The sequence below is a fragment of the Trichosurus vulpecula genome, chromosome 1 (genome assembly GCF_011100635.1).
Source record: "Trichosurus vulpecula isolate mTriVul1 chromosome 1, mTriVul1.pri, whole genome shotgun sequence".
Classification (NCBI taxonomy): domain Eukaryota; kingdom Metazoa; phylum Chordata; class Mammalia; order Diprotodontia; family Phalangeridae; genus Trichosurus; species Trichosurus vulpecula.
This window is the reverse complement of record NC_050573.1, coordinates 54,455,333-54,481,303: the sequence shown is the minus strand read 5'-3', so window position 1 is coordinate 54,481,303 and position 25,971 is coordinate 54,455,333. Positions and strand designations below refer to the sequence as shown.

The following is a 25,971-nucleotide window of genomic DNA, read 5'->3' as shown; positions in this document are numbered from 1 at the left end:
TCTCTCTTGCCTCATATTCCAGTCATAGAATGTGAGGGCCTTTAGAATGTCACAACTGGACTGGGATCTTAGAACATGGAATATCGGAGTCGGGACACATAATGTCAGAGCCGGGAGGGCCTTAGAATATGGAATGTCAGAGTGGTGAGAGGCCTTGGAATCTGGAATGTCAGAGCTGAGAAGGACCTTAGAACACAGAAGGGACTTTAGAACACAGGATGTCAGAGCTGGGAGGGCCCTCTTCTACCCCCCTCATTCTACAGAGACTGACAGCTTACATTTTTTTGTGTTTTAAGGTTTATAAAACACTATTCTCAAAACAATTTTAAAGTGCCAGTAGCTGAAATATATATATATATATATATATATATGTGCATGGATATATACATATACACACACATTACATATGTATATCTATATCTATATCTATATCTATATATATATATATAAATAATAGGCTTATTAGTCAGAAAGGACCTCAGAGATCATTTGTCCAACACCTTCATTTTAGAAAAGGAAACAGACCCAAAGAGATGATTTGTCCAAAGCCACACTGGCAGCGAGTGAAACGATCACCTCCATCTGACAGATAGGCGGTCAAGCTCAGGCCCATCTTCCTGAGTTCAAATCTGGCCTCAGACATTAACTAGCTGCATGACCCTGGGCAAGTCACTTAACTCCATTTGCCTCAGTTTCTTCATCTGTAATATGAACTAGAGAAGGAAATGGCAAACCATTCCAGTATCTTTGCCAAGAAAACTCCAAAATGGGGTCATGGAGAGTCGGACACGGCTGAACAACCAAGAAGCTCAGGCCCAGAGAGGGGAAGCATTTGCCCAAGGTCACACAGCTATTAGTATATACCTGTGCTAGGCTTCAAGTCTAGTAGTCTTTAGCATAATGCTTTTTGTAAGTATTGACCTCATAGCAATTTATTATTAGTGTAAGTACATGAACCCTATTTTACAGATATGGAAATTAAAGCTCAGATAGGGGAATTTAACACATCTAGGCAGGAGGGGACTTGGGGATAGAACCCATGTCTCTGGAGCTCTTGGCCCAGAGCTTGGAAGTGGAGGTGGCTATGGAGGAGAAGAAATACTATGGCTGTTGAACCTGTCAGGGCTGGGGCCCCAGATGCCCTCCATCATCTCCTAACTCAGAGTAAGACTGGGTGATTCTCAGAAGGCAGAGGTGCCAAACACAACTTCTGTCTATCCCAGGGGTGCTGGATGGGGGTGTTGTATAGCAGACTACAAATCCGAAACCCTAATCAGCTAAGCTATTCTGCTCCCCACCCCAAGCTTGGGCTCAAGCCAGATGCTCAGTACCAGGTCTACCTTGGGAGAAAGGCAGGTTCTTGGGAGGATTTGCTGCACATACACACACACACACACACACACACACACACACACACACACACATCCATACATCCATAGCACCTTCCTCCTCCTCCTCCTCCTCCTCCTCCTCCTCTCCCCCAGAGCTCCTGGGTAGAGCTGCCAAGTCAGTGAACAGAATAAGATGTGATTTTTATTTTAATCCCTGGAGCAGATGCTCTGCTGAAGCTGCCACACAGCGGACACGGACCCCGTGCCAGCCTGCCAACCCTTCAGCCCCAGCAAGGATGCCCCCAGCCCCAAGGGCAGGGAGTGGCCTGGCACTAACACTACAGCTCAGGTGGACCGCGGTCCCCATGCCGGGGAAGGCTGACCCTCACACACGCAGTCCAAAGCCAGGGGTGCACCTAAGCCAGCCAACCTTGGGCCTCCGCACTGCCCCGGGTTCTGTTCCATAATACACTCCACCCCCCACGCCCGCCCTGGGGGCTCTTGGGCTCCAGGTCTGCCGGGTGCCCAGGCCCCATTGTCTCCTTGAGCAGGAGGGCAGATCGGTGATGAACCCTTTGCCCATCAGTCTGGCACCTTCCCAGGCGGGGATCTGGGGTGGGAGTGAGGAGGATGGATACAGGAGGGGTGGGGTTGGCGCTCCTTATAGAGAAGGGTTGGTGATGGCTGCTCCCGGGAAGGGAATGAGAAGCTATTGTTGGGGGAATGGAAGAAGGGGCTTCGGGGAGAGGGGAATGGAGAAAGGGGGCGATGCTTCTGGTGGCGGGGACGGGGACGCCGCTGGTGGGAGGGGTCCGAGCACCACAGCAGGGACGAGGATGGAGAGAGGTCACGGCTGGGGAGCGGGGCTTGCTCAGCGGAGAAGGAAGGGGGTGATGCTCCGGGAGGGGAGGGGGCGCTGCTGCAGGAGGAGGAGCCGCTTCTCCCAAGGATGGGAACGCGGAGGGGTCCGGAGCCGTCTCCCAGATTCTGGAGGAACAGAGGGCACCGGAGGCAGCGGGGACACGGGGACCAGGGGGGCGCGGGGTGGCTCGTTCGCCGCACAGGCCGTCCCTGGAGCTGAGGTCGCGGCGAAAGTAGGCTCCCGGACACCCTCCAGACCCGCGGGGTCAGCGCGGCCACTCACCTCCCTGCGGCCCTCGCAACGTCCTTCTCCAGCCGGCGCAGCCACCTGCGGCTCCGGGCCTGCCGACGCCGACACTGACACCCGAGCGCGCTGGGCATCGGAGCCCCGCCCCTCCGTGGCTCCGCCCACCTGCGGGCGGGGCCCACGCGGCCTCCCCGTCACCCCCCACCCCCACCCCTCCACACCGACTTGCGGAGCAGAGGACCCAGCTCCAGAGGGGGCGGGGCTGCCCAACACTCCCCCGCGATTGGTACGTTTTGAGCGGTGGCTCTCGCAGCCTCATTTTCCTATTGGCTGAGTTCAGGAAGGCGGTCTGTCTCCCTTGGAGACACTGGAAACGATTTGCATACCTTAAAGAGATCGCTCTCTTTCAAAAAATAATGTCCTCCTGCCAGCCCCTGCCCCAAAATTTGAGATTGTGAGAATCACGGCTAGGGCTAGGAGAAGAAATAACCACCTCTCCCGCTCCATACCCCGAAGCAGAGGTCCTGAGAGATTCTTCATCTCCCCAACCCACTTTTCAGGGCCATTTCCCTCTAAAGAAAAACCTTTTCCCTCTCTACCTCCACTAGGAAAAGAATCTGAATTTCCCAACAAGCAGCTCTTCCATAATGGAACAGCTGCCTCCTACGGCAGTGAGCAGCCCCTCCCTGGAGGTATGAAAATGGAGGCTGGATGACCTCATAAAGGATGCTGAGCGGAGGGAGCTCGGCGGTGAGAGGGTGATAGCGCGGTCTGAACTAGATGCCTCCAGGATTCTAGGCACCATCCTCCATGCCCCGCAGGGAAGACATCGTGACCCGGGAGAAAAGACCTTGGAGCAGAAGCTCGGAGCCCTGGGTTCAAGCCTGTACCTCTGACTTGCTGTATGTCCGCGTGCAAATCCCTTACCTTCTCTGAGCCTCAGTTTCCTCATTTTCAAAAAGTCCGGTCTCTAACCTTCCAAGGTCTGATGTGTTAGGGTTTGTTTTAAGGGCCCTTCTGTATTGAAAGGCAGCGAGAGTGCTTCCCAAACTAGTTAAGGGCGAGATGACCTTTTTAACCTCAAAGAATGCCAGCTAGGTGGCACGATGTGGAGTCAAGAAGATCCGAGTTCAAATCCAGCCTCAGACCCTTAAGTTGTGTGACCCTGGGCAAATCACTAACATGTTTGCCTAAGTTTCTTCATCTCTGTAAAACGGGAGTGGCACATACACCTCGGGATTGTGGGGATGAGAAGAACCTTAAAGGGCTGTGTTGAAATTGTTATCTTGTTCTGGTCCCCCCCAACCACCCACCTCGTTAGTATAACAAGTTTATAAGGAGCTAGGGTAAAGGAACAGTAGTAAGAACGCAAAGGGGAACCCAGAAGTCACTTATAAACTGTCCCAGAAATGAAGGGACCTTAAATTACTTGCAAGCTGCCTCATAAATCAGGGTTTCACAGGAGCTGCTGGTAACTGCCTCATAAATTAACTGAGGCTACATCCTGAAGTGCCTTAACTTAGGGGAAGCCCCCTGGGCCTGAAGGTAATGGCCCCTCGAACCTTCTAACTGGCCCGGGTCTGTAAGCTTCAGATAAGCTCAGACCTGCCAAAGGTCTTGAAGCCGAAGGTGTTGCTGATTACCTTCAGACAATGCGGATGTTAATGAACTAAACCTAAATTGCGTGGATGTGAGTTAATCCATCTCCCAACCCTACAAAGTGGGACCCCAAACTCCTGCCCTCTGGCACGCCTTCCACTGGCTACGGTCCGTCCTGCCTGAGCACCCCCAACTCCAATCCAAGGTTACATAAGTGACTCTCTTCGCGCCTCTCCCTTTCCGAGGCTCTTTCCCACCAGTCTACCTCCCTCCATCACCCCATCCTTTATCCCCACATCATTTACCTCCCGACTCTCCATGCCTCGAAGCAAACTTCCCACTTGCTGCCATCATGGTCTTTCCTAGCAAGAATCCAAAAACCTGGGCTCTCCCCCTCCTCCAAAGGGACCCCTGGCGGTCTCATTCCTTTAGGCATAAATTAGAAGCATCAAGACTAAGACTATACACTACTTAACCACACCAGCATCTACCAGGGACAAGCATGGAAAGATGAATTCACTGGCAGAAAGCAAGGGTGGGCGCCTGGATCTTGTGCCCCTCTTAGACTCTCCTTGACTGGGTCACAATCAACCAATTAATAATTCCATAAATTAATGAACAATTTACGCTACATAAACACCAACATTATTTTTAAAACATCTGAGCATAATTGAACTAATAGCAACTGTTGATTGAGAAAATACATGACTAGATATAGACCCGCCCTAGAATAGTGTCAAGGTCCAACTGTTGGGAAATACTTGTTTTCTCCCAGCTCTGCCATCCTGTGTTCTAAGGGCCCTCCCAGCTCTGCCATCCTGCGTTCTAAGGGCCCTCTCAGCTCTGACATCCTGCATTCTAAGGGCCCTCTCAGCTCTGACATCCTGCATTCTAAGGGCCCTCCTGGCTCTGCCATCCTGTGTTCTAAGGGCCCTCCTGGCTCTGCCATCCTATGTTCTAAGGGCCCTCCCAGCTCTCACATTCTCTAAGGACCTTCCCAGATCTAATGTTCTAGAGAGAGAGAGAGAGAGAGAGAGAGAGAGAGAGAGAGAGAGAGAGAGAGTGTGTGTGTGTGTGTGTGTGTATGTGTGTGACTTTGAGCCTGACCTGTCATGGCCAAAGCTTTGAAGAGGCAGGGAGAGCCTGGCAGGGGGACTCATGAACTGTCTCTTCCAGTCCATACCTGATCCAGATCGCTTGCTCCAGCGTTTTCTTGAGAAGTAGTCATATAGCCTTTGCTGAAGGCTGGCCTCAGTTTGCCTCATCTGCAGCTTCCCATCCATAGCTCCTGGTGTGGCCCCTGGTGTTACGCAGGATAAGTCCATCCCTGCCTCGCCCATCATGACGGCCTTTCAAACAGTAAAAGCTAACTACCTCCCTCTCTACATCTTTTCCAGACTAAAACTCCCCACTCCCTCCAGCTGACCCTCGAATGGTGACATCTCAAGGTCCTTCACTATCCTGGTCATCCTTCCCTGGATTCTTTCCAGTTTATCAATGCCTGCTCTAAAATATGGTGCCTAGAATACTCTGCTGCAGATGTAACCCAACCAGGGCAGAATGTCCAACTCTGAGTCTATGGATTCAATTTTTCTATTAGCTTATGATTTCTTTCATTTCGCAAAGAAACTGAGGCCCAGAGAGCTGAAGAGATTTACCCAAATGGCAGCCCCAGGATTTGAACCTAGGGCTTCTCACTTCCACCCAGTTCAGCCCCTCTTTCCTCTGTATTCCTCTCCTCTGGGCCTCTGCCTGAAGGCCTGCTCCCAGGACTGCGGAGGGGATCAGAACAGACCCACCTCAAACTCCAGTCCCTTCTCCATGTCCTGCCACACCTCCTGGGCTCCTGAGCCCAGCCCATCCTAGTTTATTTTTAGCTCTGAGCCCCAGATATGATGGTGACCAGGCAGCTGTCAGGATTCCTGAGCAGTCCAGAACATCCTCTCCCCGTTTCCCCCAGGGCCTGAAAGAGGCCCACCTAGGGTCCCAGAGCTGCCGAAACAAAGTGTAAACAGAGGCACAGACGTACAAAGAAAGAAGGCCAGGGGCAAGCCTCAACCAATACCTTTTTGATACCAAAGGGCAGAGGGAACAGACTTGGTTTGTGGGCTCCCAAATGGCAGAATTAGAGCCAATGGGGAGAAGTTATAGGGAGGCAATTAGGTTAGATCTTTCTAGAGACAGGGAAACTGAGGCCCCAAAGGGGGTAGGGACTTGCCAAAGGTCACAGAGCAACAGGTAGCACAGCCAGGCCTGGAACACAAGTTTCCTGACTCCCAGTCTTTCCACTATACCAAGATGGGGCCAAGAGTCCCAGGTCCTAGTCCTGGCCTGGCCCCTCTCCCTTCTCCAAACTTCAGCTACATTTCTCTCTCTATGCCTCAGTTTTCTCACCTGCAAACTGGGGACAATACTCCAAAGACCCATTCTCAGCTCTTGGGACATAGACTGTAGCAACATGCCCAGTTTTTGTCAAATTGTCATAGCAACCCCTCCGATCCTCCTCCATCACCAACCTGGCATCTGGTGGGGCTGTTTCTTCCCTGTGGGTTCCCACTCCCTTCATCCCCCATATAACCTAATTGGGTCTTGAGACAGAGCACACCCTGGAAGGAAGCTCCCCAGACTTAGCCCAGGACCCTAACCAGGTCCAGCTGCTAGAGTCCAGCTCAGCACACAGTCGGTCCCTTACCCAAAGAAACCGCCTTGCTCTGGGGGAGGATGGGAAGTCTGGTGGACAGACGCCTGGCCCTGGATCAGAGGACCTGCACTGAAATGCTGCCTCATAAGCCCATTGCCTGGATGACCCTGGGCAACTTGTCTGGGCCTCAGCTCCTCATGAAGGAAGATAGCATCACCACTTCTCACCCAGGGCTGCCAGGAGGCTCTAAGGACATGAAGTTGGGAAAGCATTTTGCAAACCTTGGGGAAAAAAAGGATTACATAAATGTAGCTATTGTTAGTAATAGTAACGGTGATGATCTTACCGATAATGGTAATAACCACCGTCACGGCCTCTCTGGGCCTGTTCCCTCAGCCAGAAATGGAGGGGATTGGCCTAGATGGCTGGAAATCTAGAAGCCTGTGATCAAATATCGGTTCTGCCATGCCTAGCTGTGTGACCTTGGGGAAGTCACAACCTCTGTGAAGGTTAAGTGACTTAACTTCTGTCTTCTCTCCTTGAAAACAAGGAGGTTGGGCTCACCATTTCAATGTCCCTCCCAGCTCTAAATCCTATGATCTTGAGGCCAGAGGGGAAAGAGAGTCTGTGAGGGGGTGAGAGGGGCAGGGAAGGAGAATGGATGGTGAAGCTAGGGGGCGGGGGAGGCTGGGGGGAAGAAACTCACAAAAAAGCCTCCTGGAATTGGAGTTGGGGGAGAACTAGACCTCCCCTGCCCCCTCAATTCTACCCACAGGCGGACACCCCACCTCCTCACCCACTGTGCCCAGGGGCAAAGCTTGTCATTCACTCCCTTGGTTTCTATGGCACCCCCCCATGAAAAGGACTCCCCCCCAAAGATTTAGCTTCAGCCCTGACCTTTTCTCCTGGGCTCCAGGTCTGCATCTTTATGGCCCCTTCCAACTCAGAGGCAGCTAGGGGGCACAGAGGATAAAGCACTAGGCCTGGAGTCAGGAAAACCTGAGTTCAATTCCAGCCTCAGACATTTAACTAGCTGTGTGACCCTAAGCAAGTCACTTCTGACCTGTGAGCGTCCCCTCTGCCCCTTCTATACAATTCTCAGGCCCCCATCACTGTCCCTCACACATATCTCTAAGACCTGTCACCCTCCCCTCTTTTCCCACAGCCCCCACTCTGACGCAGACACAGCCGGCACTCCAAGCCCTGCCTGGCTCCAAACAACCATCCTGCCTCCCTTCTCTCCTTGCCCCCAATCCATCTTCCCTACAGCTGCACGAATGACTTTTCTCATACATAGATATGGTTGAGCTACTGCCCTCTGCTTCACAATGCAGCACTCTATGCCTTACCCAAACCAGACAGTCTCAATGTGGCAGCCACATGGCCACCTCAATGGACCACACACTGCCCGGCCTTTGAGCCTCGGCTTATGACAATTCCTCTGCCTGCAATGTCCTCCCTACCCCCTTCACTGATTTCATTTCCCCCTATCCTTTACAGACCAACTTAATTGCCACCTCCACCAGGAAGCCTCCTCTGATTTCCTGGTCACAGAATCCCCAAATGTGAGTCAGAAGGGTCCTCAGGGGACACCTAAGCTAACTCAGCTCCAAAAGGTGCCCCCGCTACAAGATGCCCAAGAAGGTGAATGCAGACCACCAGGGAGGGAAGGAGGCTGTGTGGGTGCCACTCAGAGGCTTTCCTGAAGCAGGTGGCTGGGGGAGGGGGGATGGGGAGGGCAGCTCTGATTGTTAGGAGGCTCATCCTCCTCTCAGGCCTGGATGGGCCTCCTTGGAGTGGCCAGCTCCTGGTTCCTTCACTCCTGGCTCTGTCTTACAGGCCAAGGCTGTTCCATTCCAGAAGATTCTCCCCCTTTAGACCTCACATGTAACCCTGGCCCTGTGTATCCCTCTCATGAATTATCTTACACACCAGTGATCCATCTCTGTGTCTTACCTCATGACTAGCGTGAGATCCCCGGAAGCCTGGGACCCTGGCCTATTTCCATTCTGGATTTCTCTAGCACCTAGCACAGCACATGCTGGTCACTTAAATATCTGATGTATTATATGTATTATATGGTTCTTCCCAGCTTAGAGTCTATGTTCTACACTGTAAGGACTCTTCTAGGTGTCATGTTATGTCCTAAGCACCCTCCCAGCTCTGCCATCCCTTGTTCTAAGGGCCCTCCCAGCTCTGACATCCTGTATTTTAAGGGGCCTCCCAGCTCTGCCATCCCTTGTTTTAAGGGCCCTCCCAGCTCTGACGTTCCACATTCTCACATTCCTCATGGCTCTAACCTAGGTCTCTCCCTCCCCCAGCACCTAGTCCCCATTCCTGGCCTTCACCCCTCATGGCCCCACACCTCTACAATCCCCAGAAAGGAGCCAGGCCAGGCCAAGGGTGGAGCAGAAAAGTGACGCTCCTTTTAATGCTGTGTGTCAGTGAAGTTGGGCAGACAGACAGACAATCTGGATATGTGTGGGAGCAGGATCGGGATGGGGAGGAGTGGGTGAAGGCTGGGGGCCTCTCTAGAACCCCTCCTAACCCTGGGACATAGGCTCCACTTCCCTTTGCCCACCACCAGGAAAGTGGTACTTGGACTATGCCTCTGGCTGGAGGCTCAGTGGTGCGTGTGTGTGTGTGTGTGTGTGTGTGTGTGTGTGTGTGAGCGCGCACGTCCACCCAGGTGTGCATCTGCATGTGTGCCCATGTGTGTACACACACGGGTGTGTGCCCAAGTGCCCACATGAGGCTGGTGAGGGTCAGAGGTGGCCAGGGTAGTGCTAGAACTCCACCTTGCAGGCGGGGAAGGTCTCGTCCTGCATAGCGACGGTGCTGTTGCTGCCAAGCACGGTGATGCCAAGGTCCTGCTGTCGCCCATGTGTCTCCTGGTACCACTCGTGCATGGCCAGGGAGTCAAACGTAGGGATGAGGGTCACCTAGAGACAGAGAGAGGGATTGAAGGGCACACCCTGGGATGGGCCACCCTTTATGGAGTCCTGGGGAGCTCCAGGCCCTGGGGCCCAAAGAAGAACCAAAGGAAAGAGTATGGACCCTCCTCCTTGCCACAAATGCAGTATAGACACATCCTGGGTCGGGGGAGGGAAGTCAGAACATCCTCATGTTCCCAGGCTCACATCTTACTGGGTCAGGCCGAAGAGCAGGCCCAGCCTTTCTTCATCGCTTGGTCATTTCTTTCCCTACCTGAGTCTCGCCTGTCTACTTTTCCTGGCGTTCGAGGCTTCCAAATTAATTCCAAACTTCTCTCATCACTTTTCTATCTAGACTTGGGCTCCAGCCCCAGTGGAGATGGTCCCACGGGGCCCCTGTGAATCCACCCCAGGCTCCTTCGGGCCTCATGTGTCTTTGTTGATTCTGTTTTCCCATCCTGCCAAGAGGGTTGTCAAGCTGCACCTAAATCTGTCCTTCAAAGCCCTCCTCCCAGAAGCCTCCCTGGATTGCCCCTCACCTCTACATACCCAACACAGTCAGCATGTTCTGCACAATTACACACACCCAATCTCTCTCTACCTATTTCTGCCAACACAGATCAGGGGGGCACGGGAAAAGGAAGCCCAGGCCTAGAATTCTCAGCTGCAGATTTTAGAGCCGGAAGAGATTGGAGAAACATCAAGGCCCAAAGTGCCGGGCTTCTTGTGCCCCCATCCTTGTATTCTTTGCCAAGAGCAGGTGTGGCATAAAATAAAATACATAAAACTTCCAAGGAAATAGATATGTACATAGACACACACATGCAGACATGTAACATACGTGAATGCACGTACATGTGTACATATCCATGTATGTTGTGTGTGCATACGCATGTCTATACAGGCATGCACACGCAGTTCATGGATCCCAGGTAAAGAACTCCTACATTGGGTTTTGACATAAATCAGAGTTATTGTCATAGCCACCTCTGACCCATAAGCCCCCTGAAGACAGGGTCAAGGGGGCAGCTAGGTGGTACAGTGAATACAGCACTGGCCCTGGAGTCAGGAGGACCTGAGTTCAATTACAGCCTCAGACACTTAACACTAGCTGTGTGACCTTGGGCAAGTCACTTAACCCCAATTGCCCTGCCTTCCCCCTCAAAAAAAAAAAAAAAAAGACAGGGTCAACGGTCTTCTCTCTGGCATCTCTGCCTCCCCCTTCATGTACCTAGGCCAGGGCTAGGCCCAGAAAGCTGCCCTGTGCCCACCTGGAGGTCCGCTTCCCAGCACTCTTTCCCAGCCAGCAGCGCGTCCAAGATGCCCCTCATGGCCTCCTCCTTGCCCTGGTCATGGCCGCTGATGACGTAGCAGAGGGCTCGAACTCTCCGGAAAAACTCCTCATCTACAGAGCGGGCACTGGCCCCACCTGGCAGGTAAGCCAAGTCCAGGTAGACGGGGGGCCCCGGAGGGATGGTACAACTGCCTGCTCGGCCTAGGGCTGACCCTGCAGAGAGAAAACCACCCATGGTGACTTCGGTTCATGGATGGCTCCCTGCTTGCTCCCTCCCAATCAGGGACACCAACCTTCCCCAAGGGAGAAGGTAGAGACCAAGTAGGGGTGGGGAGCCTTGTAGGCAGTGGGGGCCTCAGTATGACCAGAGGAGCCCAGGCTTCAGGGTCATCTGGGACTCTGTGGGGCTCCTCATTTCTTCCCCACCAGCACTCTGGGCAATCCTGAGGCTCTTGCCACAAGCTTGAGCCCACCTACCCTCTCTGGGACCTTTTCCTCCCACAGCTTTAGGGTCTAGTTCCCCCTCGATAGCCAATGGCCTCTCCCTGCTACCCACGGCTCCCAGGCTAAGCCCAGCTATAACACATGGCTCCTAGTCTGTCCCAATTAGTGACCTAGGTCCACCCACAGCCTTTCCCAGCCCTGATCCCCAGTAGCTCCAGAAATAAGTGCCCCCCCATTCTCTAAAGGGGATTCTCATTGGGAGTGGGGGTGCTCTCTCTTTCTCATACCAGCCTCCTCCCCAACTCAAAGAGAATGTACTCACCTGATGCACCTCGGGGACCTGCCTTGGCCCCACTACTGCCTACACCACGCCCAGCCAAGCTCCCTTTGACATCAGCACCCAGTCGAGGACCCCTATCCGTGGGTTCACTTCTGGTACTGCTAAGGGTGTGGCTAAGAGGCCCCCTGGCCTTGGGGCCTGACCCAAGGACAGCCTTGGTAGTCCCAGGGCTAGGACCCGTCCGGGAGGGTGCCTTGCGGGAGGAGGCCCGGCTGGCAGTTTCACGTCGTTTGTGGTGGTCGGGGGGGAGTGTCTCAGGATCTACCATGCAGATGCCTGGTTGGGCAGGCAGGGGGGGTGGGTCCTTCATTGGGGCAGGCAGGGGATCCCGGGCAGGGCCATAGTTCTCTGTGTCTTCCTCATCTGAGTCTGGTTCCATCGAGGGCCCATCTTCTGCTGTGGGTGGGGGGTCCGAGTCCGAGAGGGTGGGCAGTGATTCGCTCACCGAGGTGGGTGGGGTCTCCTCAGGGTGCCCTCCGCCCCCCCGGTGCCCTCGGGCTAGCTCCTGGGAGCGAGCGCTGCTGTCATTGGAGACGTCTCGGGGGCTGGCTGGGCCTCCTGGGGACAGGGCTGACTTGGGGTGCTCAAACTCACAGGGGGACACCAGGCACAGATCCACATCATGGGGCGAGGCTGAGCGTGGTGCCCGCATGGCTGGCGCCCTTAGCGGGAGGCTCAGCCCCACCTTGCCTGGTTCTACGTCACCAGCTGCCACTGGGGGAGGAACCACCTGCTCAAAGGAGACAGACAAGGACTCGTCTACCTCCGTGGAGTGTGGGGAGCCCACCTCTGCTGGCAGCGAGGGAGTGGTGACCGTGGGCGAGACATCTGGACCTGCCTCTCGGAAGGGGCTGAGAGCCAACCGCTCTGCGCCCTCAGGGGGCTTCCGGGGGCCAGCAGGGGAGGGCGTGGGGCCCACTGAGCTGGCAGGAGACATCAGCTCCAGGGTCTTCTCCTCCGAGCTGCCACCACCTCCTCCATCCTCACCAGCTTCCCCAATGTGGTTCATCAGACCCTCCAAAGGTGGGGTAGACCCCAGGCCCAGCTCCAGGCTTTGCTCTCCAGGGGGTGTCTTGGCCAGGGGAGATGGGGAGCCTGGGACTGATGAGGGACAGCCCTCACGACAGCGGAAGACAGATGGGCTCTCCCCTTCCAGGGTGGAGTCACCTCCTGGGCCAGAGGTCCTAGATGTTTCCCTGCTTTTGGAGCTGCCCACCTTGGAGGCTCCAGGATCCTTGAGGGCTGCCCGAGCATGGCTCTTGTCGGGACCCTTAGGGGTGGGCTGCACATTGCTCCTCCGTACACTCCCAGGTCGGGAGGGCAAAGGCTGCTCGGCTGCTGTCGAAGTCGTCCGGCGGGCAGGAATCCTGGCGGCCCCCACCTTCTTGTCCTCTGCTCTGGAGTCCTTCTTGACGTGGTCAGCCTTGAGCTTCCCCTCTGCCCTGGGCTCTTTCTTGAGGGCCCCATCCTCTTTCCGGCTGATTCTCTTCTCTTCCTTGCGTGCTGGGGCCTCCCCCCGAGCTCCCTCCTTCTTAATTGAGAGGCTCCGCTCCTTGCCCAGTTTAGGAAGATCGTCTGCAGGGCCCCGGGGCCGTTCTCTTGCAGTCGCTGGCTTGGCCTCCTTCCTCTCTGCCCTCACTGGTCGGGCTCCATCAGCCAGGCTGCTCCTGGAGACTGAGCGCAAGCTCTCCTTGCTCTCTGCCCTCCCCGGCCCGGGTCCTGGGGCCTCCAGGTCCTGGGGGGTCACCACTGGCTGTTGGAGAAAAGCCAGGTGCTGCAATTTGGCCAGCCCCTCCAGGAGCCGGCTCTGCGGGGTGCAGCCGGGGAAAAGAACACGCACGATCTTCTCTGTGGGGCTGGCGGGGTGCCAGACAAGCAGGGCACAGGCCGACGCTGCCAGGCTTGGCAGGGCTGACTCTCGGCCAGTACCAGTCCGTGGCGGATGGAGTATGTACATGTCCAGCCGGCCCACTCCCATCTTCAGAAACAACACCATGGGCTCAGAGGGCACCGGGCCACGGCACAGGGGTGTGGGTGTGATGCCCAGCCGCTCCAGGTAGCCCAGGGCCAAGCCGGCCTCATCATCCCCCCACACAGGGCGCCGCTCCCCAGTGTTGAGGAAGACCACACCCAGGTCAGGGGAAATGAGGTGGCGGAGCCAGTCTTCGCTCCCTCGCCCACCTCCAATGGCAACCCCCGCAGCCTCCTCGTCCCGTTCCGCCAACTTCCTCCTGAGCAGGCTGTTGATGCCTGGTAGGCTGTCGGCCCGGGTCGCCAGCACTGCGTCCACACGGTCCAGGTGTCTCACCAGCTTCCAAAAGCTGGACCGGGCGCTAGAGCCACCATTCACCAGCACAGTGAAGCCATTGACAGCAAAGAAGGCGGCATCACCCAGTCCGCCAGGAAAGACATAGCAGCAGGGCCGAGAGATCTTGAGGAATCCCGCCGTCGCTGGGGGCTCCAGGAGGTCGAAAGGGGAAGGTGGCTCTAGGGACTCTGCCACATACTCCAGGAACTCACGAAGCCCTTCCGACTCTGGCCGGCACCCGGTGGGGTTCAGCTGCAGCTCGACAAAGTCCTGGAGGCCAGAGCCATCCAACCCAGGGTATGCCCACTCCCCAAAGTCAGGGCAGGTGATGGTGAGCTTCGGGAGGGCCGAAGAGGGTGCAGAGCTCCGGAGGTCCTCAATCTGGAGGAGGAGGCAAATATGAGGCTGGGCTCAGGCATTCAGTACCTAGAAGAGACCCTCTACCAGGACCTTGCTTCATCTGGAGCAAGGTGGGAACTCTGGATTTGAGTCCTGACTCTGCCCCACTTTCATTGAAGGACCTCAAGCAGATCACCCCAAAACCACAGTTCTCATTGCCAGAGCACTTTGGGGTGCTAAGGGTATGAGGATACTGCCCGCATTTCAGGGAGGTCACTGAAGTCAGAGAGGGAAGCAGCCCAAGACCACATGGCAGCAAGTAGCCATCAGGAGCTGGCTTCCCTTACTCCAGGCCTAGTACTGTCTAAGGCCTCTCCAGCATCTCTGGACCTCCACCCATCCCTCGGGGATGGCCCAGAAGAGTCCAGGGCGTAACTTCTGAATAAGGAATTTGGGTACACTGGAATCAGACATTAAGAAAGGGCCCTGCTGGCCTAGGGACTCCCATGAGATCCTGCCTCTTTCCTCTCTTTCCTTGTTTCAGAACCTTCCACCCACCACCCCCTCTGCCCACCCTGGCCTGGAAGGTTCTGTCTGTCTGATCATCTCATCCCTCAGCCCCAGCCCTTCTGTCCAAGGCCTTATCCCTCCCCTTCTCCCCAGTCAGTGAGACCAAGGGCCCCTGGAAAGGTATCAAAACCACTGGCAGGGGGGGTTGGAGGAGGGGGGGTTGAAGGGAGGGGAGCGACATGGCCCCCGCTGGTCTCTCTCTCACAGCAGCTCTTTGGCAGTGACCCTCTGGTCAGAACTAAAGCAGACCATGGGGAGAAGGCAAGAAGGGGCGGGCGGTGGCGAGGGTGGGGGGGAGAGCCTCCTCCTCCCTCCCCCATCCCCCGCCCAGGGCCAAGGCCAGCTCACCTCTTTATCAGACAGAATCTGGAAGAAGTGCCGGGGGGAGAAGCCCCCTGTCTGCAGCAGGAGCTCCCCTGTGTCTTCCACATAGGGGCCAGCCAGCACCAGCAGCTTATGGTACGAAGGCTCCAGGAGCAGGTTCCGCAGCTGGGGCAGGACCAGAGCAGGGAGGGAAATCGAGTCAGCACATACCCAGTAGGGCTCCCCCGCTTCCTCATCTCTCCATCCACAGCCCACCATCCCTCCACGTTCTGAGGGCCCTCCCACCTCCCTGCCAGCTCTGCCATTCAATGCTCTACAAGTGGAGATGATCAGACAGGTGATCCAGGGAGAGAACAGTGTCAAAGGGACTGAGATGGGGGGAGGTCCCTCCTCTCCTCTCCTCCCTGACCCCAATGTGAGTGCTTCCCCTCTGCAATTACTGGCCATTTACACCAGCCAGATCTTGTATGTACGTTGTTTTTCTTGCATGTTGTCTCTGCTCTTAGATTGTGACCCATGGAGGGCAGGGTCTATTCTTTCTTTGTATCCCTAGTGCTAAGCACAGAGCCAGGCTCAAAGGGAGCACTAAATAAATCCACACTGACTGCTGATTGACAGGAAGACCAGGAGGTTTAGGAATGGGGGTGGGGAGAGATGGCTGGAGAGAGAAAGTGAGGCTTGGAAACCTGAGAACAGGGCCAGTCCCCCTCATACTGACAGTAACTCATAGAGGCTATCCCCACCAACTTGCCAGGTGCCTACCTCATCAACTAGGGACTTGTCCGAGGGGTTCAGCAGCACCAGAGTTTCTAGCTCTTCTCCCCGGTGGTGGAGGCTCCTTTGACCTGAAATCACAGAAGAGAGAATGTCAGAGCTGGGAGGGTCCTTAGAACCCAGAATGTCAGAGCTGGGAGGGTCCTTAGAACCCAGAATGTCAGGGCTGGGAGGATCCTTAGAACCCCAAATGTCAGGGCTGAGAAGGTCCTTAGAACCTAGACTGTCAGGGCTGGGAGGATCCTTAGAACCTAGAAAGTCAGAACTGAGAGGGTCCTTAGAACAGAGAACTTCAGAACTGGGAGGACCCTTAGAACCCAGAAAGTCAGAGCTGAAGGGTCCTTAGAATGCAGAATGTCAGGGCTGGGAGGGTCCTTAGAACCCAGACTGTCAGGACTGGGAGGGTCCTTAGAACAGAGAACTTCAGAGCTGGAAGGGTCCCTAGAACACAGAACATCGAGAATGGAAGGGCCCTTAGAACACAGAAAGCCAGAGCAGGGAGGGCTCCTGGAACATAGTGTCAAAGAGGAGGAGGGCCCTCAGGTCACAGAATGTTTGTGACTTATGCCTAGCTAGTTGGAGGGTGAAACTCAAACTCTTCGAAGGAGGGCGAGGGGTAGAAAACAGGTCTATTATCTCTCTTCCCTCCACCAACATCACCTCAAACTGAAGCTGGCTGCATCCCCCAGCCAGCTGGCCAGCAGATTCAGGACAGGAAGCTGGACTTCAACAAGACAATACAAGTCACGACATTTCCTTCCCACTAGCTAGGAAAGGGAGAGCAGGCCTGTTTCTCTGTGTTTCTACCTGGACATAGGATCAAGGACTGGGGGCCATCATCATTGGGCAGCGGCAGCTGTGTGGCCTGGGGGGAGGGGGGAATCTCTGTATTAAAGACCCATGTGGTCAATCTCAGGGTCTGGCCCTCTGTCTAGTCACTGAGGGTCTGGGGCAAACAGCCAGGTTCTCCTGCCCCTCCCATGGCCAGGTCCATGCCAGACACCCACTCAGCAAACACTCCATGGGCTCTCAGCAGCTACTCTGCCCCCTCCTTTACCACCTACTCCAGATATCTGGGGAAGGAAGAGAACTAAGTGCCAGCCCACAGAGCACTCAGGTCCCAGGGATCTGGCACTGCTAGCTTCTCTGAAATGGAAGCAGGGACCTATACCTGGGGCCTAAAAAGCTCGGTTACATCATCATCATCATCTTCTAGGCCAGCTGCCCTTTGATGCCCCCTCAGCACCAGGTGTCAGGTACCCACCCCACCTCAGGGCCTTCTGAGGGGCAAAAATTCTGATGAGACTGGCTGTTCTGAGGGAAAACTGAAGGGACAGATGCCCTGGCCACAGGGTGCTGACAGGGAAGTCGGAGGAGAGCGAGGAGGAAAGATCTGACATCAGCTCCACCTCTGGTCCCTGGAGACCCTGCCTCTCAGGCTCCCTTCCCCCTCTCTGTGCAGCTCTCCTCCATAGACAGGATCATGGCCGAAAGGGAGCACCAGGGTCATCTAGCTCAATCCCCTCCTGTTACCCACAAGAAAAAGGAGGCCTGGAGAAGTCAACTGACTGCCCCAAGGTCACACAGGGAGGAATTAATGAATCAGCAAGTAGTGATTCAGTACCAGGCTCTGAAAATGCAAAAAACACAAAAATATTCCCTATCTTCAAACAGTCTACATTCCAACCAGGGCACAATCATGCACACGTAGGTATATTTAAAAACAAAAAACAAAAACAGGGAGAGAGCATAACCTTGGGGAGAAAGCCACGGGCAGCTGGGGCAAGGCATCCTGTAGAAGGAAGACTGAAGAGTCTGCAGGAAGCAGGGATTCTGAGAGGCAGAGGGGAGGAGGGAGAGCATTCCAATCAATCAATGAATATTTATTAAGGACCTACTATGTGCTGGGCTCTGTGCTAAGCACTGGGGGTACAAAAAGAGGTAAAAGCCAGCCCCTTCCCTCGAGGAGCTTACAGTCTAATGGGGGAGACCAAAAGCAAACAAATGTTTACAAAGAAAGCCATGGACAAATAAGTAGGAGATGATGAGCAGAGGGAAGGCCCTGGAATGAAGAGGGATTCAGAAGGCTTCCTGTAGAAGGATGGATCTGAGTTGGGACTTAAAGGAAGCCAGGGAGGTCAGTGGTCAGAGCAGAGGAGGGAGAGCGTTCCAGGTGAGGGGGATGGCCAGAGAGAATGCCTGAAGCTGAGAGACAGAGGGCCGTGTGGGAAGAAAAATCAAGAAGCCCCAGACAGCTGGATTCAAAGGAGCAGAACTGTGATCTGGCTCCACATCCTGTATTCTTTTCATTGTCCCAGCTCAGGTGCTGCTGCTGTGGGGGGCTTGGTTAGGCCATGGTTCCTCAGAGCCCACAACTAAGTCTCAGGCGTTTCAGGCTCTGTTAACTCTCCATTTCCAATTCTATGACCTACCGACAATATTGTCAACAACATACCATATTAACAACAACACCAGTTCTTCCTTCTAGCCCACTCCCCCTCGCACGTTTTTCTAAACGTGGAGGTTTACCACTGCTCATAGCTATACGTGAAGTCAGGTAGTAGGGAGAGGGAGCCCTGGGTTTAGAGTTCAAAACTTGCTCCTGACACTTCCTAGCTGTGTGACCCTGGGTTTCTTGGAGTCTCGCCTAGAAAATGGGGAGGTAATAAACCCCGCAGCATCTAAGTCATAGCAGGATCATTACCCTCAAATGAGAAGCCATGTGCAAAGCACTCTGTAAACTCCCCACACGGAAGACTCCGACTAACCCTGTCCAGTGTATTTCATTCCCAGAGAAATTACCCTCTGGGTCTCCAACTGCATCCACCTGCCTGCCTGGCCCCAGGGGCACACACCATGTGACATCATCCTGACCCACCAGGTCCCTCTCACAGCCTAAAATGATTCACAGGGACCTTATGTAATCCCGGCTCAGGTACCTCCTGCCTGTGTGACCTTACCAAATGCCTTACCCTCTCTGGTCCTGTTTCTTCCTCTATCAGGTCCTCCTAAACAGATCATCTAATTCTTCCTTGAAAGACAGACTTTCAAATACCTTAAGACGGTGGTCGTCAGCCTCCTGGGCTAAACACTCCCAGTTCTTTCAGCTAATTCTCAGGGTAGCCCTCAACCATCCTGGCTGTCCTCTCTGGCATCATCTCCAAGTTATTCCTCTCCTTCCTAAAATGTGGTGCTCAGAACTGAAAGTTTTATATGAATTGCGCCCTCCATCAAAACCAAGAGTTGAGGCTGAAGTATTCACAGACCAGCCTGGATGAGGGATGGGGTAAGAAAGCCAAACAGGAGGGAAGTTAGGGCTTGTGATCCCTAACACACACACACACACACACACACACACACACACACACACAAAATCATCCCAGAACCCCCCCTTACCTTTCACAATGCTGGAGAATGTAGCTGAGTGACGGGAGACAAATATTTTTAGCTGCTCATCCAGATTACAGATGCCTGGGTCAACATCCCAAGAGCGGAGCCCTATTGTGGAGAGGAGACAGCATGTTACTATGGCCCGCCTTCACAGACTGCCCTATTTGGCACCTCTAAGAGGCCAGTTCAGAGAAGTCTCAGGAATAAGTCACACAGAAAGATAAATTCCCAGCCTCCTCCTATCCTAATATACTTTTTCCTTTTTCCTCACATTCTCACATCTTCTTCTTGTCCAAAGAGCTGAGGAAGACCTTCGAGCTACAACATCAGAGCTGGAGAGAGGGAGGCACATGCCTTCGGATAAAGAATATCAGAGCTGGAAGAGCCCCTTAAACTGTAGAATGGCAGAGCCAATGATGGAAAGACAAACATATTCATGACTGCTGGTGGAGATCTGAATTGGCCCGACCATTGTGGAAAACAATTTGTGATTATTCAAAGAAAGCCACACTAAGAAAGTGTCTCTACCCTTTGACCCAGACATTCCACTGCCTGGCATGTACCCCAAGGAGGTCAATGTATTCAAACAAAGGTCCCAGACACACTAAAATATTTATAGCAGTCCCTTTTTTTTGTAGCAGCAGAGAAACAGAGTAGATGCGCATCACTTGGGGAATGGTTATATAAATTGCTGTATATAAATGTGATGGAATATTACTGCGCTGAGAGCATGGAAGCAACCAGGGCCTGGAAAATAGAATCTTCAATGACTACAACAATGAAGAGCTGAAGAACAAAACTTCTGAAAATGAATGCTGATAGATGAGAATGCCCAAGCTGGGCCCCAAAGGACAGATAGCAGAAGGCACCTCCCTTTTTTGCAGAGGTGGACTTGGGGTGTGGAATGCTACAGATAATGCCTGACCTTCCCTATCAGTTGGCTAGTTTTGCTAAATTGTTGTTAACCCCTCCACCTCCCAGGCCCCTTTTAGAAAGACATGACTTGAAGGGGGATGGGGGGAGAAGTGAGGACTATATTGGGAAAGTTGAGAGAGAGAAAACCAAAAGATACCAATAATAACCTAAATTTAAAAAAAAAAAAAACCAGAAAATGTCAGAGCTGGGAGCAATCCAGCTGATCCAATCTCATTCTGCAAGAAGAGAAACTGAGGCCCAGAAAGGAGAGCCTTGCTCAGTTACCTCATCATACCATCAGGTGTGGAGACAAAAAGCGATAGCTACCCCGCATTGATACAGAAGGGGGAGTGCAAGGGCGTCTGAGACCCTCCTCCCCACAGTCCTTCCAACATCCCTACAAACCTACAAAGCCTATATCCCCTGGCTTCTGGCTTTGTATCCATCCATGTTCCATCTCCTCCTGCCACAGGAGGCAGGAGCCCTGCTGATCCCGAGCTGGGAACACACATGACTGCTGCATTTCCTCCCCCACCAAACACAGGGTGGGGTGATGCTGGGTTTTCTTACCCAGTAAAGTATAGACTGGAGACTGCTGTCCTGGGATCCTACCCACTGGACACAGAGAGGAGGGCAAAGGGTTCACTTCCCTAACAAAATGGAGACATTTTATGTGTTCGTGCCCTTCCACAATTGACATGCTGTGTGTTCTAAGAGCCTTCCCAACTCTGACATCCTGTGTTCTAAGGGCCCTCCCAGCTCTGACATCCTGTGTTCTAAGGGCCCTCCCAACTCTGACATTCTGTGTTCTAGGAGCCTTCCCAGCTTTGGCATTCTGGGTTCTAAGGACTCTCCCAGCTGACATACTCTGTTCTAAGGGCCCTCCCAGCTCTGACATTCTGTGTTCTAGGAGCCTTCCCAGCTTTGGCATTCTGAGCTCTAAGGACTCTCCCAGACCTGACAACCTGTGTTCCAAGGGCCCTCCCAGCTCTGACATCCTGTGTTCTAAGGGCCCTCCAAGCTCTGACATTGTGTGTTCTAAGGACCCTCCCAGCTTTGGCATTCTGGGTTCTAATGACTCTCCCAGCTCTGACATCCTGTGTTCTAAGGGCCCTCTCAGCTCTGACATCCTGTGTTTTAAGGACCCTCCCAGCTCTGACATTCTGTGTTCTAGAAGCCTTCCCACTTTGCCATTCTGGGTTCTAAGGACTCTCCCAGTTCTAACATCCTTTGTTCTAAGGGCCCTCCCAGTTCTGACATTCTGTGTTCCAGGAGCCTTCCCAGCTTTGACATTCTGGGTTCTAAGGACTCTCCCAGCTCTGACATCCTATGTTCTAAGGGCCCTAGCTCTGACATTCTGTGTTCTAGAAGCCTTCCCAGCTTTGGCATTCCGGGTTCTAAGAACTCTCCCAGCTCTGACATTCTAGATTCTAAGGGTCCTCCTAGCTCTGACTTTCTGGGTTCTAAGACTTCCCCCTCTGACATTCTTTCAGGTGCATATAAACACCTTCATCTACTCTATAGCTTTTATGAACGGAGATACTTATCTTACTCATTACAGTGTATGCTCCTTGAGAGCAGGGACTTTCTCTGCACTCCCAGTACCTTGCAAGCTCAGCCTAGTGCCCAGCATATGGTAAGCACAAACTAAATGCTTACAGACCAAGGACCCTACCAGCCCCGGCAATTGAATTCAATGAACATTTCTAAAGACCATTCTATGTCCAAGGACCTGGGTGGGCCACTGGGGATATACAAAGATGAAAAACAGTGTTGCCCAGGCCCTCAAACATCAGGGCATGATGAGGTAGATTGGGGGCAGTGGCAAACATACTGCCAAGGCCCTCTTAGCACAAACTATGCTTGTTCTAAGGCCCCTTCCAGGTCTGCCGTTCTGCACCTGGGAAGCGGGCATCTACGGCTGCCTTCCACCTTGCAGCTGTGACTCACGGAGGGAGCTGGTGCCAAACCCCCCATAGGGCAAGGCAGGGCAGGGCAGGGCCTCCTCCCTCTCCACCCCAGCAATTAGTGTTGTGGGGAGCCTTAGGGAATGGATTCTCAGGTGTGGTTTCCCCAGTGCCAGGGTGAAGCTTCCCTCCCACCCTACAGAAGCACCGACCCCAGGTCTCCCTGAGGTTGGCAGGGTTTTTTTTTTCCTTCTTCCTTTCTTCACAATTTGTTAGTTTTGCCATCAGAAGGTGAAAAAGCATTTATTAAGCATCGTCTGTGTGTGCCAGGCACCGTGCTAAAGCTTTCCAGATTTTATCTCATTCATGGAGGGTCAGGGTCAGAGCACTCTCCCCCCACCAATCAGGGGAGGGCACAAATAAGTCCTTCCATAAAACAATTTCCAGCTGAAGCAAGCACCTTTTCATTCACTTTTATCTGCCATTCACACGGGCTCTGGGAGGGAGGCCAGGCAGGGACTGTCCTCCCCATCTGATGGCTGAGACAGGTCCAGAGAGTAGAGCTAGTCTGGGGCAGACCATGCCCATTTTACAGGTGGGGAAGCTCTGACTCTGAGCTGTTAAGTGATTCGCCCCTGGTCACAGGGCTATTAAGTGCCCGATGATGGGGGGGGTGGGCACCTCTGCAAAATGAGGGAGACGAATTCAACGCCCTTTAAGGTCTGTCCCAGCTATGATCCAAATCCCAAGGACTGAATCCTTGTCTATGAACTCTCCATGAGAACCAGGACTGGGTTGGTTTTTTAACTCGGTGCCTGGCACATAGGAGAGCTAGGGGCAGCGTTCTATCCGCTAACAACAAACTTTTAAATGCCTATAATGTGCCATGCACTGTGCCAAGCATCGGGAATGCAAAGAGACGAGAGACTACCTCTGCTCTCAAGGACTCCCCTGTCGCTTCCCCACGGACAATGCCTGAGTGAGAAGGGGAAACTGAGGCCCACCGAGGGGAAGTTAAGTTTTAAGGCGACGCGCGGGAATCAGGACTCAGCTTTCCCGATTCCTCCATCCCAGGCCACCTCCCTCCTCCCAAATAACGGAACTACAGCCTCCTTCCTCTCCAGGCCGCCCAGGCGGGCCAGAGGGGTCGGGACAAGCCGGGCCAGACCCAGCCCACCCGACCCCTACTCCCCCGGGGGCCGGGAAGGGGAGGTGGGTGGAGTCCTCGAGGTGCCCCCCGTGATCTCCAAGAGCGCGCAAGGGGATCTCCAAGAGCGCGCAAGGGGATCTCCAAGAGCACAGAGGCACCCCACCCCCCGCGCCCCGCCCCCGGATCTCCAAGCGTGCCCACGAGGCTCTCCCAGCGTGACCTCCAGGAGGAGGGTTTCCAAACGCATTCCCGGGGGAGGCTCTACAAGCGCAAACCCCCCAGGGGAGGATTTCCGAGCGCGCCCGAGAAGACCTCCAAGCGCACCCCACCCCAAGGCGGGGATCTCCAAGCGCAGCCCCACAAGAGGAGTGTCCAGGCGCACCCCGCCCAGGAAGGGGGTCTCAAAGCGCACCCCCCCCAGGAAGAGGGTCTCCAAGCGCACCCTCCCCCCAAGGAGGATGATCTCCAAGCGCACCACCACCCCCGCAAGGAGGAGGGTCTCCAAGCGCACCCCTCCTCCCAACGAGGAGGATCTCCAAGCGCCCGGCGGACGCAGCCTCGACGAGCTGGGCCGGGCTCACCTCTCTCCAGCTGGGCCAGCACCGGGCGGAGCAGGCCCGGCCGGGCGCACTCGCCGCCCACGATGACCAGCAGCGAGCAGCGGCTTCCGCCCGCCGGGGCCGGGGGCTGGGGCTCGGGCTGGGGCTGTAGCCGCCCCGGGATCGCCGGCCCCGCCACCGCCGCCGCCGCCATCTTCAGCCCCGGGGCCGTGACGTCCGAAGCAGACTATCTCTCCGTCCCCCCCTCCCCCTCCCGCCGGTCCGAGCCCGCCCTGAGCGCTCCCCCCGGCCCCCTCGCCGCCCCGCCCAGTGATGTCATCGGCAGCCAACCGGCGGAGCGTCGGGGGTGGGGAAGGATTTAGGCCACGCCCCTCCCTTAAAGGGGCCTCGAGATGGGCGATGGAGGGGCTTGGGTGGATTGAGCTAGATGAATTGGTGGGGTCCAGAGGAGACCTGGGAAAGGGAGGAGCAAGGCCCTTCCTCTTGGCAAGTTAGGCTGGGCCTTGTCTGCCTGTCTCCCCTCCTTGCATCCCCTCCCCCCAGTGCCTTTGTCTCATAATAATTATAGTTGTAATGCTGTTATAGGTATGTAGAAATACATTACATCACATTCTATTGCAGTATGGTATATTGTTATATCGTATATTAAATGAGACAATATTTATAAGGTGATTTGCAAGCATGAAGGAGCTCTTATTGCCAGCTCATTAAGTTACGTTATATTAGTATAACATTATTTTATAATATATTGTTACATTATTTTATATAGTATTATATTATGTCATATTTACTATATGATATTATATTATATGCCTTTCTTTGTTCCCCCGGTACCTGGCACAGAGTAGGTGCTTAATACACGCTTATTGTTAGTCAATAGAGCGCTGGACCTGAAGTCACAAATCAAGACTAATGTTACATTATGTTATATTTAACCAGACCTATGATATCACTGGTGAGGAAACTCTCCCAATTCCAAGAGGCGACTGCTCTGCAATTTATAGTCTTTGTTACCTGGGTAGCTTGAGAGGTTCAGTGACTTACCCAGGGTCACACGGCCAGCACGTATCAAAGGCAAGCATAGACTCTAGGTTTTCCTGACTCTGAGACTAGCGCTCTACCTCCTAACCCCTGCTGCCATACTATTTATGCTTGATGTATACCAGGGCTGTCCAACTGTAGGTTATCTTAGGTTATGTTACGGCTGCATTAAAATGAAATAGTTATTCGAGGGCCACACCCAGAATAAAAAATACAGTACACCGATAGAAAGTGGGGGAACGCGCGTCATCAGTAGGACAGGCGAAGGTGCGAAGAGCTAAAGCAAACACAAAACGACAAATCGACAACACAACAGTATAAAGGTAGGTGCATGCTGACTAGTCTGGTTCCTGCAGACGGAACGTGTCCCACAGATGGACTGAAAATTCCGTGCGATGTGTTCTGTCCGTAGTACTGCTTGAAAACACCAAAGAAAATTAACCTCGATGAGATTATTTATTAGTAATGGAATTAAAAAATCTAATACGCATTCCATGCAAAATATTATTTCATTTTTTCGCTCATGAAAATTAAAACCCACAGGTGGGCCGCATAAAATCGCACTGCGGGCCGCATGTGGCCCATGGGCCGTATTTTGGACAGCCCCGATGTATACTATGTGTTTGTATAAAAAAAAATTTCTGTCTAGACTTACTTCCATTCCAATAGTGCTTTTATCCGTTAGATCATATGGTCCTCGAGGGTGGGGACTATCATTTGCTTCTTTTTGTATCCCTGGTGTTTAGTGCAGGGCTTGATAGACACACATACAGTAGGTGCTAAATAAATGTTTATTGAGTAATTGATTATTAATTATGAAACACCTCCTCCACAACATTATTTTTTTTAAGAAAACTGAGGCCTGGAGAGATAAAATGACCTAGGATTTAGATCCAGAAAGGATTTCAGGAATAGTAGAATATTGGAAAGTAAGTTGAATTTGAAGTCAGACAAGTTCTGGGTTCAAATCCATTGTATGACCCTGATCCTGGGTAAGCCTCAG

The 25,971-nt window shown here is 53.6% G+C and overlaps 2 protein-coding genes across 2 annotated transcripts in view; both read right to left on the bottom strand.

Annotated features, from left to right (window-relative positions):
* FCHO1 (FCH and mu domain containing endocytic adaptor 1) overlaps positions 1 to 2,499 on the bottom strand; it is a 52,809-nt gene extending 50,310 nt beyond the window's left edge. The window contains exon 1 of the mRNA XM_036741984.1: positions 2,476 to 2,499. The gene's annotated coding sequence lies outside the window, so the exon portion shown is untranslated. The remainder of the gene's footprint in view (positions 1 to 2,475) is intronic.
* A 6,578-nt stretch (positions 2,500 to 9,077) lies between these two features.
* On the bottom strand, positions 9,078 to 24,170 carry MAP1S (microtubule associated protein 1S). Its single transcript, XM_036741896.1, has 7 exons — positions 23,949 to 24,170; positions 19,402 to 19,503; positions 15,994 to 16,076; positions 15,256 to 15,396; positions 11,673 to 14,379; positions 10,884 to 11,119; positions 9,078 to 9,621 (listed from the first exon to the last, which is right to left on the bottom strand). The coding sequence occupies exons 1-7, from the start codon at positions 24,118 to 24,120 to the stop codon at positions 9,466 to 9,468; spliced, it is 3,597 nt and encodes a 1,198-aa protein (XP_036597791.1). The 5' UTR covers positions 24,121 to 24,170; the 3' UTR covers positions 9,078 to 9,465.
* Positions 24,171 to 25,971: the final 1,801 nt, after the last annotated feature.

Excerpts from the sequence above, each read along its gene's own strand:
- MAP1S (XM_036741896.1), bottom strand. The coding sequence starts at position 24,120 with ATGGCGGCGGCGGCGGTGGCGGGGCCGGCGATCCCGGGGCGGCTACAG. Across the intron at positions 19,504-23,948 it reads GCTGGCCCAGCTGGAGAGAG|GGCTCCGCTCTTGGGATGTT; the intron begins GTGAGCCCGGCC and ends TCTCCACAATAG. Across the intron at positions 15,397-15,993 it reads ACAAGTCCCTAGTTGATGAG|CTGCGGAACCTGCTCCTGGA; the intron begins GTAGGCACCTGG and ends GTCCTGCCCCAG.